Genomic DNA, 12,615 nt, shown 5'->3' with positions numbered 1-12,615 from the left:
ATCCTAGTACTTTTAGTCATTTGTTTACATTTCTTAGCCCATTGTTTGCTTTACTTTGTTACTTTCATTAGTCTAGAACACAACTACAAACCCCATCAATTGTGACACTAGCATAAATTGAGATAGATAGGCTTAGAACCCAAAGCACACCGTCTCATGGATCGACCTCGACTTACCACTAACTAGTTGTTTGTTGAGTATTATAAATGTGTTTGATTGGGAGACCCGACGACATCACGCACATCAGTCCCACATTGAAAAATAATGTAAGTGTGGTGAATATATTATGTATAAATAATAGAATTGTCCCATATATATATACATTTTCTATATTATATTAAAGTGATGTTTATAATTTTGATATAAAAACTTTATATTTCATTTGACAAAAAAGTATCGTATGAAAATTATATAATTTGATTGTGACAAAAAAAATGCTATCATTAGAGTGTAGATTGTATTATATTTTCTCATTATTAAATCGGGTTGATGTCAAAGTAGGTGCGAAAAAAATGGTATACTTAGTATGTTATTTGTCCTACATTGAAAAGTAATGTAAGTGTGGTGAATATATTATGTATAAATATTAGAATTGTCCCATATATATAAAAGATATGTACTTTTTAGTATGTTATATGTCCCACATTGAAAAATAATGTAAGTGTGGTGAATATATTATGTATAAATAATAGAATTGTCAGAAAGAACTCTTAAAATAGTTTGTATTACTGTCTCTACAATAATGATTTCTAACCTAAGTTAATCTTTGGAAAATCTTTAAGTTATTATAATATAAACTCTGTATTTCTTTTTTTATATTCAAGTGATGTTTCTAATTTTTATATAAAAACTTTTACATTTCATTTGTCAAAATAATGTCGGTAAAAAAATTCTGAAAATAATATTATTAGATTCATGGTAAAAAATGCTATCATTAGAGTATATATAGATTTCATATAATTTGCACATATTAAAGATGATGTATTTCATAGTATGTTATATGTCCCACATTGAAAAATAATACAGGTGTGACAAATATACTACATATAAAAAATAGAATTTTCTACATCGAAATATAGCATAAGGTGGGTGATTCTATGATTATAAATAGGAGGCATCCTTGAAACCTAGGCATCAACCCAAAATCTTTTGAGTCTCTTAACTATTGTCTTGGAGAGCTATTAAAAGTTTATATCATTATATTTTCTACCTATAGATTTTATATGTCTTACATTGAAAAATAATGTAGGTGTGGTAAATATACTACGTTTAAATAATATAATTAGAATTGTGTTAAAAAAAATTCTATCATTAGAGTATAGGTTCATATCATTTGCACATATTTTAATTATGATAAAAAAACGTATGAATATTAATAGATAATATAGTATTTGCTTATTAATAAATCGGGTTGGATGTCGAATTAGGTTCAAAAAATATGGTGTACTTTTAAATATGTTATTCGTCTCACATTGAAAAATAATGTATGTGTGATAAATATATACTACGAATAAATAGTTAAATTGTACCACATCAGAAGATTATCATAAGGTGGGGTGATCCCATGATTATAAATAGGATTTATCATTGGAACTTAGGTATCACCCCAAATATATTGAATCTCTCAAAGTATACTTATTATATAAGAGACTTTAAACATAATCTTGAATTAAGTGTTAAATTTTTAAAGGTGTAACATTTTTTTAGGTGGGAGAAAGAGCGATAAAATGGTCAATATTATAACGGAAATTTTTCATGGTACCCTCGAATTATGGTAGATTACACATAATACCCCTAATTTTAAGTTTCTACATATAATACCCTTGTGTTTACTTTTTTCATAATGCCGTTACTCCTTTGAGTAACTAGATGAGTAATTGAGCATGCTATGCTATTTGTGTTTTGTTATTTAGGTATTAAATGTTAGTTTATTAAATAAAATACGTATAGATTTAGGAATTACACGATGAAGTGTTTGTGTAATAGATAACAAAAGAAAAAGGCGTCACAAGTTATAGGAGTAATGACGTTATGACGGAAGTTGTCAAATGGTATTCTGGGAAAGAAAAAGGTGAACACAGGGGTACTATTTGTAGAAACTTAAAATTAGGGTTACCATGTGTAATCTGTCAAAGTTCAAGGTTACCATGAGAAATTTCCAATATTATAATGATATAGTTAATTAAATTTTCATTTAAAAGAGAGAGATATCTGTACCAATAAAACAATAAATGGGGTATTATTTTTAAATTGTTATTTTATTGACATGCCGTCAAACTTAACGTTCATTTAACAGCCTTTACATTAGGGGGTACCATGGGCAAAAAAATGGAACTTCAAGGGTACCATAGGCAAATTCTTAAAAGTAGGGGTAACATGGAAAATCTGACAAAATTAAGGGATACCACGAGAAATTTCTGTATCTCAATTATGATAAAAGAAAAAATTGAAGAAAAACAACATACAAATATTAATGAAGAGTACTTGATCATATTATTAAATTTAAATATAACTGTTAGATATAAAGAGTAGCAATTGTCCGTATTCGGTATTCGGGATCTGGTTGGATGTCGAACTAAGTGCAAAAAAGATGGTGTAATTCTGAGTTTGTTATTTATCCCACATTGAAAAACAATGCAGGTTTGATGAATACATACTACGTATAAATAGTAGAATTGTCCCACATCAGAAAAATAATCCAAGTTTGGTGAATATATTACTTATAAATAGTAGAATTGTCCCACATTGAAAGATTAGTATAAGGTGGGGTGATTATATGATTATAAATAAGAGTTAACCCACGTATATATTAATCTTTTATTTTGTTTGAAAGAGATATTTTAATAATATGTAAACAAATCATTAGATATAGAATGTAAACATGAAACCCTTATAACGTTTTTTTTTTGCATTATAAATAAGTTAATTAACCCGTTACAACGCACGGACATTCAAACTTGTCATTATGGTTTTATGGTATAAGGATCATTCCCGATAACTCGATTCGAGTTTGGATTATTTCTTATGGATTAAATTCACTTGTACTTTTGAGGTCTGGGTGGGTTAATTGATTCAAATCTGGGCAATCGGACATTGAGTATTCTGGCGGAGTTAGTTTTATCGGGTCTAGTTTAGGACTACTAGACACAGTAATAGCATCATCAGACGAAGCAGTTGCATCCTGCTGTGTCGTGGATTATAATTTGCACAAATAAATCGGTAGTGATTATTGTAGTTCGTAAATTCACTAGCAGCAAGAATTACGAAAGGGAAAGAATGCAGTAGCGAAATAAAACTAGAGATCAGATATACCGAAGAGTAATTGGTAGTGACGCGGTGCGAAAACCGCCTTAAAAACTATTTCTCCGGTGCGACCGTGGTGGCGATCACGACGACCAGTAGTCCCCAAGGATTACACTATCGCCGCCTCACAAACTCGCCCACTCGAGTTTGGAAGACTGGAACGATTTAACTTAACCCGTAAATTGTATAGAGAAAAACGAGAGAGGAAGAGGAGAGTATTGATTTTGTTGTGTTTAGAGAGGCCGAGGAGGTCGCTATTTATAGCCTTGAAGAGCCGTAAACCGTCTCCCACAAAACAGAGTCAAGGCCGATAGTGGGGAGAAATAATCTCACCCACTAACAGTCATTGACTGACTGATTCAACAGCACACAACCAAAAACAACTCACCCGGATCCAAAAAGATAGGCCAAGCCCGCCGCAGGCGATTGCCAAATCCCAAATCCCAAATCACGAATCCGGGGACGAAGACGGCACGGCAGACGCGCGATGTGTGCAAGGAAATTAATTAAGACCATGAAAGTCTCTACAAAAGACTCACATGACCACTAGTGATAAGGTAAGGGAAGGGGTGTTATATAAACCCATAAAACACCCACTTCCTCACCAATGTGGGACAAAAGGAAACTAAGAGAAAGGCTCTCAAAGCCTCTATTTCCAACAATTATAACTCGTCATTCATTTGAAGGAATTTTCAATTTGTGATGCTGCCTAACTTGAGCTAATAAGAATATAAGATTATATAATAATTAGAGCAGCATCTCTTATGGAGATTTAGTACGCCTACTTGTCAGGTATCAATTCAGATATAATATTATACAACAGTTTCCAGTGCGATATTTGATTGTTTTTCTCTGTTCAATCAACATTACAAACATGTTTTACTCTTACATTATTATCATTGTCACTATCAGGACCACCTTGCTTCTTTTGCATTCTGCTTTCGGTTATGTGGGTTTTTCTAGTGAATATAATCCTTTCAAAAATTCTTTTATGTTTTTGGCCTAAAATCAATGCTTAATTAAGATATTAAATTTAGGTGGAGTCAGTGCATGGCGACCGAGTTCAGGATTAGAAGATTACAATTATTGAATTTTGAAATGGTATCGGTCACATTTTGTAAGAACAACCGAGATCAAGCCAAGACGGACCTAGTTCCGAGATCAAGGCTGAAACCAAATCTTAATACCATGATGCTAAATATTTATTGCTATTTCGAAAAGTCGAGTGTCCAAGATAGGTTTAACTTGCCATAAGATAAAAGAATTCGAAAGCGGGCATGGTTAGTTAATTTTGTTGAAATGACTCGTGTTTTTTCCGAGAATAAAATTTGGGATTCTCTTGTTCGAATGCATGATATATCAACAATGGACACGCATTTAAAGTAAAGTGTCGAACTAACATAGGCTAGATCGATCAGGAGATAAACTGCATCATCATTGGTCCCTATTTTGCAATCTTGTGATTGAAGATGAATGCTCATCTACAAAGAAAGGGCTAAAGCCACTTTTATTGATGATAGATTATCATAACTCTATCATCTGATGCTGTTACTGAGGAATGATGCTTTTTTTATGCATTGGATTGACTTAAAATACACATTAATCACTTGATTTGTTTGGATAAAATTGTTATCTGGCTGACTTTGGCAGGTTGGATTAGCTGATAATGACAGGACTAATAAAATACAGTAGTTTACTACCAAATCAATGCTAGTGTTGTATCACTCTTTTCGCTTTCGTTGTTCCTGCACTCCTGCACACATCACTGATAGTGACAGCTAGTGAAACGGGTAGCTCGTTTCCTCCAGTCGATTGTGAGCATTGTTGAGTACACATATAATGGTAGGCTAAAAGAAAGCTAGTGCATTTCTCTTATGGAAACCATTTGCTGTTAATTAATTCATTAATTAGCATGACTTTAATGGATTAGTAGGCTGTTTAATACAAATAAGAAGTTGCTTAGTCAACTTTTGTAGGTCATTGCAATCTTACATTACTATGTACGGCATATTCTAGATCAGTTGTCCAAGTCTCATCATCATAGAAACAACAAGGGCTGCATTTTGTTTGGTTTAGATGGCCTTTTGCCTACTTCATACTAACCAATTACGACTTGATGACGAAAAACTTTCTTATCGGTTTAAAGGACCACAAATCCAATTAAATTGCTACTTCTCATCTCACCAATAAACAATTACAGGCTCTTAATGACTCTACAGCTTTGAAAAAAGACAGATTACTGCCACTTAATTGAAAGTCAATAACAACAGCATTACTCCGGTGTGCGGTTTCTCAAGGATTCGGCCTATGGCGCACTAACCAGCTGGATGTTTTCAGAATTACCCTTTCATTGAAGAGACTCTTTCCAAATATCCCATAATGAAATTTGCCTCGAGAACTCCGTATAACTGACTCATACAGTATTAGGAGCCTCTGAAAAGTATCGCATTGTACTTAAAAGCCGACTAATAATGAATATTTAGCTCCATTTTAAATTGAAGAACAGATTGCCAGATAACTTTTCCTTCCCTTCTGCACCTTTTTTTTACTGGTCCAATGAATGTTAGTTACAAAATGTCATATTTTATGAGGGATACCATCACTGGACTCTGAGACGGGGTTCGAGATATATTGCTTGAGCCCTTCCATCTCTTGGGCTACATCTAACATAGTTGGCCTAGTTGAAACCGAGTACTGCGTGCACAATAACCCGAGCTCTATCATCTCCAAGAGAACGTCGCGCCACACCTTATTTTCCTGCTCTGCTGTGATGCTATGAGGAGCTGATCTTAACAATGCTTGTTCAACTATTGGACCTAGATTGTGTGGATAATGACTTTTAACCCATTCATGCAAATTGGAACCTTCGTCTAAGAGAACATCTGTAGGACGTTTCCCCGTGACTATCTCTAGCAGAAGTACCCCGAAACTGTACACATCTCCTTGTGTTGAAGCCCTCTTCCCCATGCCATATTCTGATGCAATCAAATATCAGTTCATTATGTTCAGAATGCTACACAGGATTAAATGTTCGTATTCTGATGCAATCAAATAACAGATGGTGCAAACTAAAAAACAAGAAAAAAAAAAAAAAAAAAAAAAAAAAGGAACTGTAGTATTGCGTTAAATGTTGTTCATACCTGGAGCAATATAGCCGATAGAGCCGCATAACAAGCCATCTGTGGAGCTGAAAGAAATGGAATCATTGGACGAGACGGTGTCAGTATCACCTCCCACAAGCTTTGAAATACCAAAATCAGTCACTAGAGCAGTCATATCCTCATCTAATAGAATATTGCTAGGCTTAAGATCACAATGAACAACTCTCACTGGTGAATAATGGTGAAGATACGCCATTCCTTCTGCCACATCTGTGCAAATGCTAACTATCTGTGCTAAGTCCAACCCCTGCCTAAACCCATGACAAGGGTACAAATGTCGTTCCAGGCTTCCATTTGACATCAACGGGAAAACAATGGCCTTGAAATCTGGTTTACTACATATTGTTATTATCCTTGTCAAATTCCTGTGCCGCGTATTCCTCAGAACCCGGCATTCCCTCCAGAAGCTTCCAGAAACTTCTTTAGCACAACAATCTAGTACTTTGACTGCGATTTTCGTGTTATCTTTGAGAGTTCCTTTATAAACCCTCCCAAATCGACCTGAACCAATTAAACCAGAAGGGCTAAATCCTCCTGTTGCCTCGTAAAGTTGAGGGTAAGAGATTCTTGGAATCATAAGCTCCTCAGAAGCTTCATGATTCTTGGATTCAGGGTTCTTGTCATCTTTGTACATCTCCATAGACTCTCTTATTCTTGGTCTGCGCGCCAGGGAACGAGCAAAAATGTACAGAAAAGTGACAGCAGATGCTGCTAGTACTACGAACGACCATAACATGATGTGACGAGAAGGATTTCGAGACCGACAAGTAGGCAATCCTTTGATGGGCCCACAAAGAGCATTATTCCCTAGGAAAGAAGTTTCATTAAGCAGTGAAAACACCCCTCTATTTGGCACACAACCAGAAAACTGGTTGTACGACAAGTTAAGCTGGATCAAAGTTGTCGAGACCTGAAACGAGTCTGGAATCTCACCAGTTAACTGGTTTCTCGAGACATCAAATGTCTTCAAATAAGGGAGTTGTCCTAGAGAGAATGGAACAGTTCCTTCTAAGTGATTTCCTGACAGGTTTAGGTACTCGAGAGCAACGCAGTTCCCAAGTTGTGATGCTATTGTGCTTGAAAGATTGTTCATCGATAGATCAATGGCTAAGACCATCTCCATCTTGCTTAGTTCCAAAGGTATAGGTCCTGTTAAGTAGTTACTAGACAAGTTTAAGTACAACTTCAAGCTACTTAGCCCTGCAACTTCACCAGGAATTTTCCCTGAAATTTGATTGTGTGAAAGGTCTAGAATCTCCAAATTGATGCAACTTCCAAGACTTGGAGGTATTTGTCCCGAGAGTTGGTTTGAGTTGAGTAATAGCCGCCTTAATTGAGGTAAATTGGCAAAACTATCAGGGATTGAGCCAGACAGCTTGTTATCAGACAGGTCTAAAAGGCCTAGATGTGGGATTTCACCAAAAGATGATGGGATTACGCCAGACAACGAGTTATTAGCCAAATATAGCCTTTCAAGCGTTTTGATTCTACACAACTCAAGCGGGATTGATCCATTTATGAGGTTACTAGACAAGTTAAGTAATGTGAGGTTAACAAGGTGTGAAATTTGAGGTGGGATTGGACCATATAAGAGATTGTCATCAAGGTGAAGTTGTACAAGATTAGTAGAAAGCTTACCGATAATGGGAGGTAACTTCCCGCCTAGATTATTCCCCGCGATCTCAAGTTCTTGCAAGTTAGAGGCATTAGCCAAAGAAGCAAAGAATGGTTCAAGGTTAGTATTACCATCATGACTTACAAAGTCATTGTAAGACAAGTAGACAAACTGCAACATAGGCATTTGAGTTAAGACTCGAGAAGGTAACTCCCCGGTTAGATTATTCGATTCTAGATCAACCCATTTGAGATTAGTCGAGTTTGAGAGGGCCCGAGGGACATTACCCCTGAGGCTATTCGACCAAAGCAAGAGATATGTAAGCTCCTTAAGATCACACCCATCTTTCATCGGGATTTCTCCACTAAGTGAGTTGTTGGAAAGGTCTAAATACTCCAAATTTGATGACCCATTGCAGAAAAGAGGCTCAGGAATATGACCCACAAGCTTATTACTCCCTAAATTGAGGTAGTTTAACTTACTAAGCCTACCCAATTGAAAAGGAATTTCCCCTTCAAGACGATTCCATGCTAGGCTTACCTGTAAAAGCCCTGAAATTGCGGCTAACTCAGGTGGAATTCGACCTTGGAACATATTGTCGGAGAGGTCAAGGATAGTTAGATAAGTAAGATTTCCTAGAGATGGAGAAATGGTTCCCATTAACAACCTACTACTAAGATCAAGCTTAATAACGCGATCTTGGTTAAGGTTGCAAGCTATTCCGGTCCAGTTACAAACATGGACAGTTGAAGAATTCCAGAGTTTTAGAGCTCCTTGTGGGTCTACAGCTATACCAGACATGAATGAGAGCAACGATAGTCGATCATTCGACAATGTAGCATTGCATATAGGGAGCAAATAGAGCAAAATGATGGCAAATTTGCATAATCCCATGATGGGCAAAAATAAAAATTTGGGCTTGTAGTTTCAGCTCATATCAAAAAAGAGATTGATGGTTTATTCGCAACCCTGGGTAGGATGGGTTCAGAATCATGGAAATTTTTCGATCAGATAGGAAGGACGGTTGCACAAAATGAAACTCTAAAATATCAAAGACAAAGAGATAGGCAAGTGAATAATATGCTAAGTTTAGGTAAGAAGTGAACAATGTAAGCACAGTTTATATATAAGAAGGGACAATCTATAAAAGGTGTGACAAAATTTTATCCAAGAATACTTTAGTACAATTGTGTACCTAACTACCATTGATGTTTTGGCGCCTGAGAAATTTGATAGTTAGTTAATGCCAATACGGAACGGCCATGTGGCGGTATCAGGCAGGAGACATGTAAGAGATGTTTTGAGAAGTGAGAGTGTGAATAGGCTGTTGTTAGTGGTTTACATGTCACCTGAGGCCTAACAGCATATATACTAACTTGTCTAACTAGTTAAAGATTTCTCTATTTTCTATTCATTTTCTCCAAGTGTTTCTTAAAACGCGTCATATTTGTCTTAAATACAAAACAGGTCAAATATTATCCATATAGATGAATCGGAAAAGAGTTTACTATTCTCTTGGCATTTGAACAATTTTATATGGTTATTGCAAATTCAATGAGTTGTTCATTCGTCATTGTGGTGGTACTTCCAAAACTCGCATATACAACAGAAAATAGGGTTCTGTGTATCTAACCATTGGAGACAGAGTGGATCTTCCTTCAAAATGTTGGACCCCTTAATTTTCACATAGAGCTAGATTGTTTGAAAGACAATGCAATGGGCCAACTGTGTATATCGGGCCAATTAGGATCTCAGACAAATCGTTGAGTACCTCATCATCTAAGGCCTTAGAGGTATTGTATATTATAGGTCTATCCTTGCACCTTGCCATAATACGTCTTATGTACCCAAATACCGGATTGTCCTTTTTCTGTAGTTCTGGTATTAATATATAACATAATTTGAATGGCATGCGCAGATAATCAATAGTGTTACAAGCATTTTGATTTACATAAAACAATTCAAGTAGATCACCATGATAGGAGAAGTTTCTGTACTTCTGCTTATTGGGATGGTCAGGGGTGGCTAGGTGCCAGGTGCCACTGCCCACTAGGGTGATCTTAGATTAGATAAAACTGCTCTAGCCTGAAATGACTCGAGTCCTCGCCTAAAATATATTAACTTGGGAATATAATAGGATTTAAGAGGGGAGCATGACATTCAAATCAACAAACTGAAAACTGACCTTTAAAAGGCAGAACGCCACTGTCTAGATGTTTATCAAACTGGGAGTATCCCAAAAAAAAAACAAGACGGACTAGAAGGCGTAAACAACACAATGGGGCAGTCGATGAACTCCGGTGCAAGCCTCGAGAGGAAATGAAAGAAGGGCGTCAGATATGATTAGGCTGACAGGCGGAGGCGTTCCCGATGATGGTTGAGGTTCAATCAATTTACCAATAATTGGGACCCCCGAGAGTTGAAGAAGGTAATGTGGAAGCCGTTGGAGTTTAAGGACCTTGGCTAGTTGTAGCATTGGTGTTATACGCCCTTGTGCTGGCCATGGTATACATGCTGGGTGCACTTTCTTGTTTTTGTTTTCTTCTCCCATTCTTCTCATACTAGTTCGAAAGCCCATGTCATGTACCATTATACTAATTGGAAAGGAAAGCCCGTGCCATGTATGCATGGGGCTCTCATTAGAATTATTGTAAAAATATATATCTATGTTGATTAAAAAAAATCTAACTATATAGTTGATCACAAATGAATTATTAGTGCTTTTAGGCCTCGTTTGATTGCCATACGGGAATTAATTTCTCATGATTTTACAAAACACATGAATTGGCCAATTCATATGAATTGCCAAAAACTCGTTTGGTTGACATCCGGAAGTTGAATTGACACATGAGTTTCCAATTACCTAGGGGGCCTAGGTAATTAAAGTCCTCTATTATATGGAGGAGTTGGAAATTCATGGGAAAAAGAAAATCACATGATTTGGGGTAACCAAACATCTCGCATTTTTCCAAATCATGGGATTTTCCAATTCACCGGTTTTTATGAGGGCAATCAAACGAGACCTTAGGAGTCGTTTGGTTCGTCATAGGAAGATAGAATTCCCGGGAAGATTAAATTCATGTGAAATTGAAAATCACATGAATTGTGTAAATGTTGTTTGGTTGAATGTAGGAACTTCAATTAATGTGGGAACTCCCACTTACCTAGGGGGGGCTAGGTAAGTGACTTCCTACATTATGTAGGAATTGGAGTTCCATAGGAAGTTCTATTTCCCATGAATTGGGCAACCAAACAAGACTCCATCTAACCACTTCCCATGATTTTCCAATTCCTATGATTTTAAAAGGCAACCAAACAACCCCTTAGTATAAAAGTTTTGTCATTAGTAGTAATCATATCAGTTGCAAAACATCACGTGAGGTAGTTATAGTAAATAGTTATTACAAGCACCAACGTTTTTAAAATAAATACAAAACGCTATCTCGATAAATACACATGGTGCAACTCACAAAAATGAACCTGAATAACTAAGACATGCCTTTATGAGTTTTGCAAATTATTTTACCCTACAACAATTACGTAAAACTGAATGGTATTACGTAAAACATGTGTCATAATTATATATATATATATATATATATATATATATATATATATATATATATATATATATATATATATATATATATATATATATATATATATAGAGAGAGAGAGAGAGAGAGAGAGAGAGAGAAGGGTTCTTATAAGGCCTTCATACCATATAAGGCCCTAAGTCCTTATAAGAGCCCTTGGATGGAAGGGATGGAGGGATGAGATTACATCTCATTGAAGGGTCACAATTCTCCCTCCCTAATCTCCTTCCCTAATTGTGTATAACTCTACCTAATTTTGTGCAACTCTTCCACCATTCTAATCTCCCAACTCACTTCCTCATTATTCATTCATTCACACTTCTCTCATACACTCATTCTCTCTCATCTTTCTCTCATTCTCTCAAAAAAAAAAACCAAATCAACAAAAAAAAAACCAACAAAAAAAAACCAAACACACAACCATTCACCATATTCAAACATACGTCCTCCCTCCTTTACTCCACCACTATTCACCATATTCAAACATCTCCCTCCCTCCCTCCCTCCATCTCTCGTCTGCCGCCCCCCACCCCCACCACACACACAACCACCCACAACCGACAGCCCGACAACAACAACAACTGCCGCCTCCCTCCGTCCTTCCTCCTCCTTCCACCACAGCGCCTCCCTCCCTCCTTCCTTTCTCCATTACCCCGACTACTGCCGCCACCCACCACAGCGCCTCCCTCCTTCCTTTCTCCATTACCCCAACCCAGCCTTCAGCCGCCCCTCCTCCTTCCTCCGTCCTTCCTCCTCCTTCCACCACCACTCAACACATTATTCATTCATTCACACTTCCCTAATTGTGTATTACCCCGACTACTGCTCTTGCCGCCCTCGGCCAACCCGACGCCGCCGCACTTCTCTGCCGCCTCTCCCTTCTCCTTTCTATTTTTTTGTTTTTCAGATCTGAGCATGAGGAATGGCTGTGTTCCGTTTT

At 36.7% G+C, this 12,615-nt stretch overlaps 1 protein-coding gene across 1 annotated transcript; it reads right to left on the bottom strand.

Moving 5' to 3' along the window:
* Positions 1–5,385: 5,385 nt before the first annotated feature.
* On the bottom strand, positions 5,386–10,649 carry LOC141605836 (putative leucine-rich repeat receptor-like serine/threonine-protein kinase At2g24130). The gene is made up of 2 exons (XM_074424744.1): positions 6,444–10,649; positions 5,386–6,278 (listed from the first exon to the last, which is right to left on the bottom strand). Exons 1-2 carry the CDS (start codon positions 8,971–8,973, stop codon positions 5,881–5,883), a joined length of 2,928 nt encoding a protein of 975 aa, XP_074280845.1. The 5' UTR covers positions 8,974–10,649; the 3' UTR covers positions 5,386–5,880.
* Between the last annotated feature and the right edge of the window lie 1,966 nt (positions 10,650–12,615).

The sequence above is a fragment of the Silene latifolia genome, chromosome 10 (genome assembly GCF_048544455.1).
Source record: "Silene latifolia isolate original U9 population chromosome 10, ASM4854445v1, whole genome shotgun sequence".
NCBI classification, from domain to species: domain Eukaryota; kingdom Viridiplantae; phylum Streptophyta; class Magnoliopsida; order Caryophyllales; family Caryophyllaceae; genus Silene; species Silene latifolia.
Note: the sequence above shows the minus strand (reverse complement) of the source record. Positions and strands in the feature narration are given on the sequence as shown.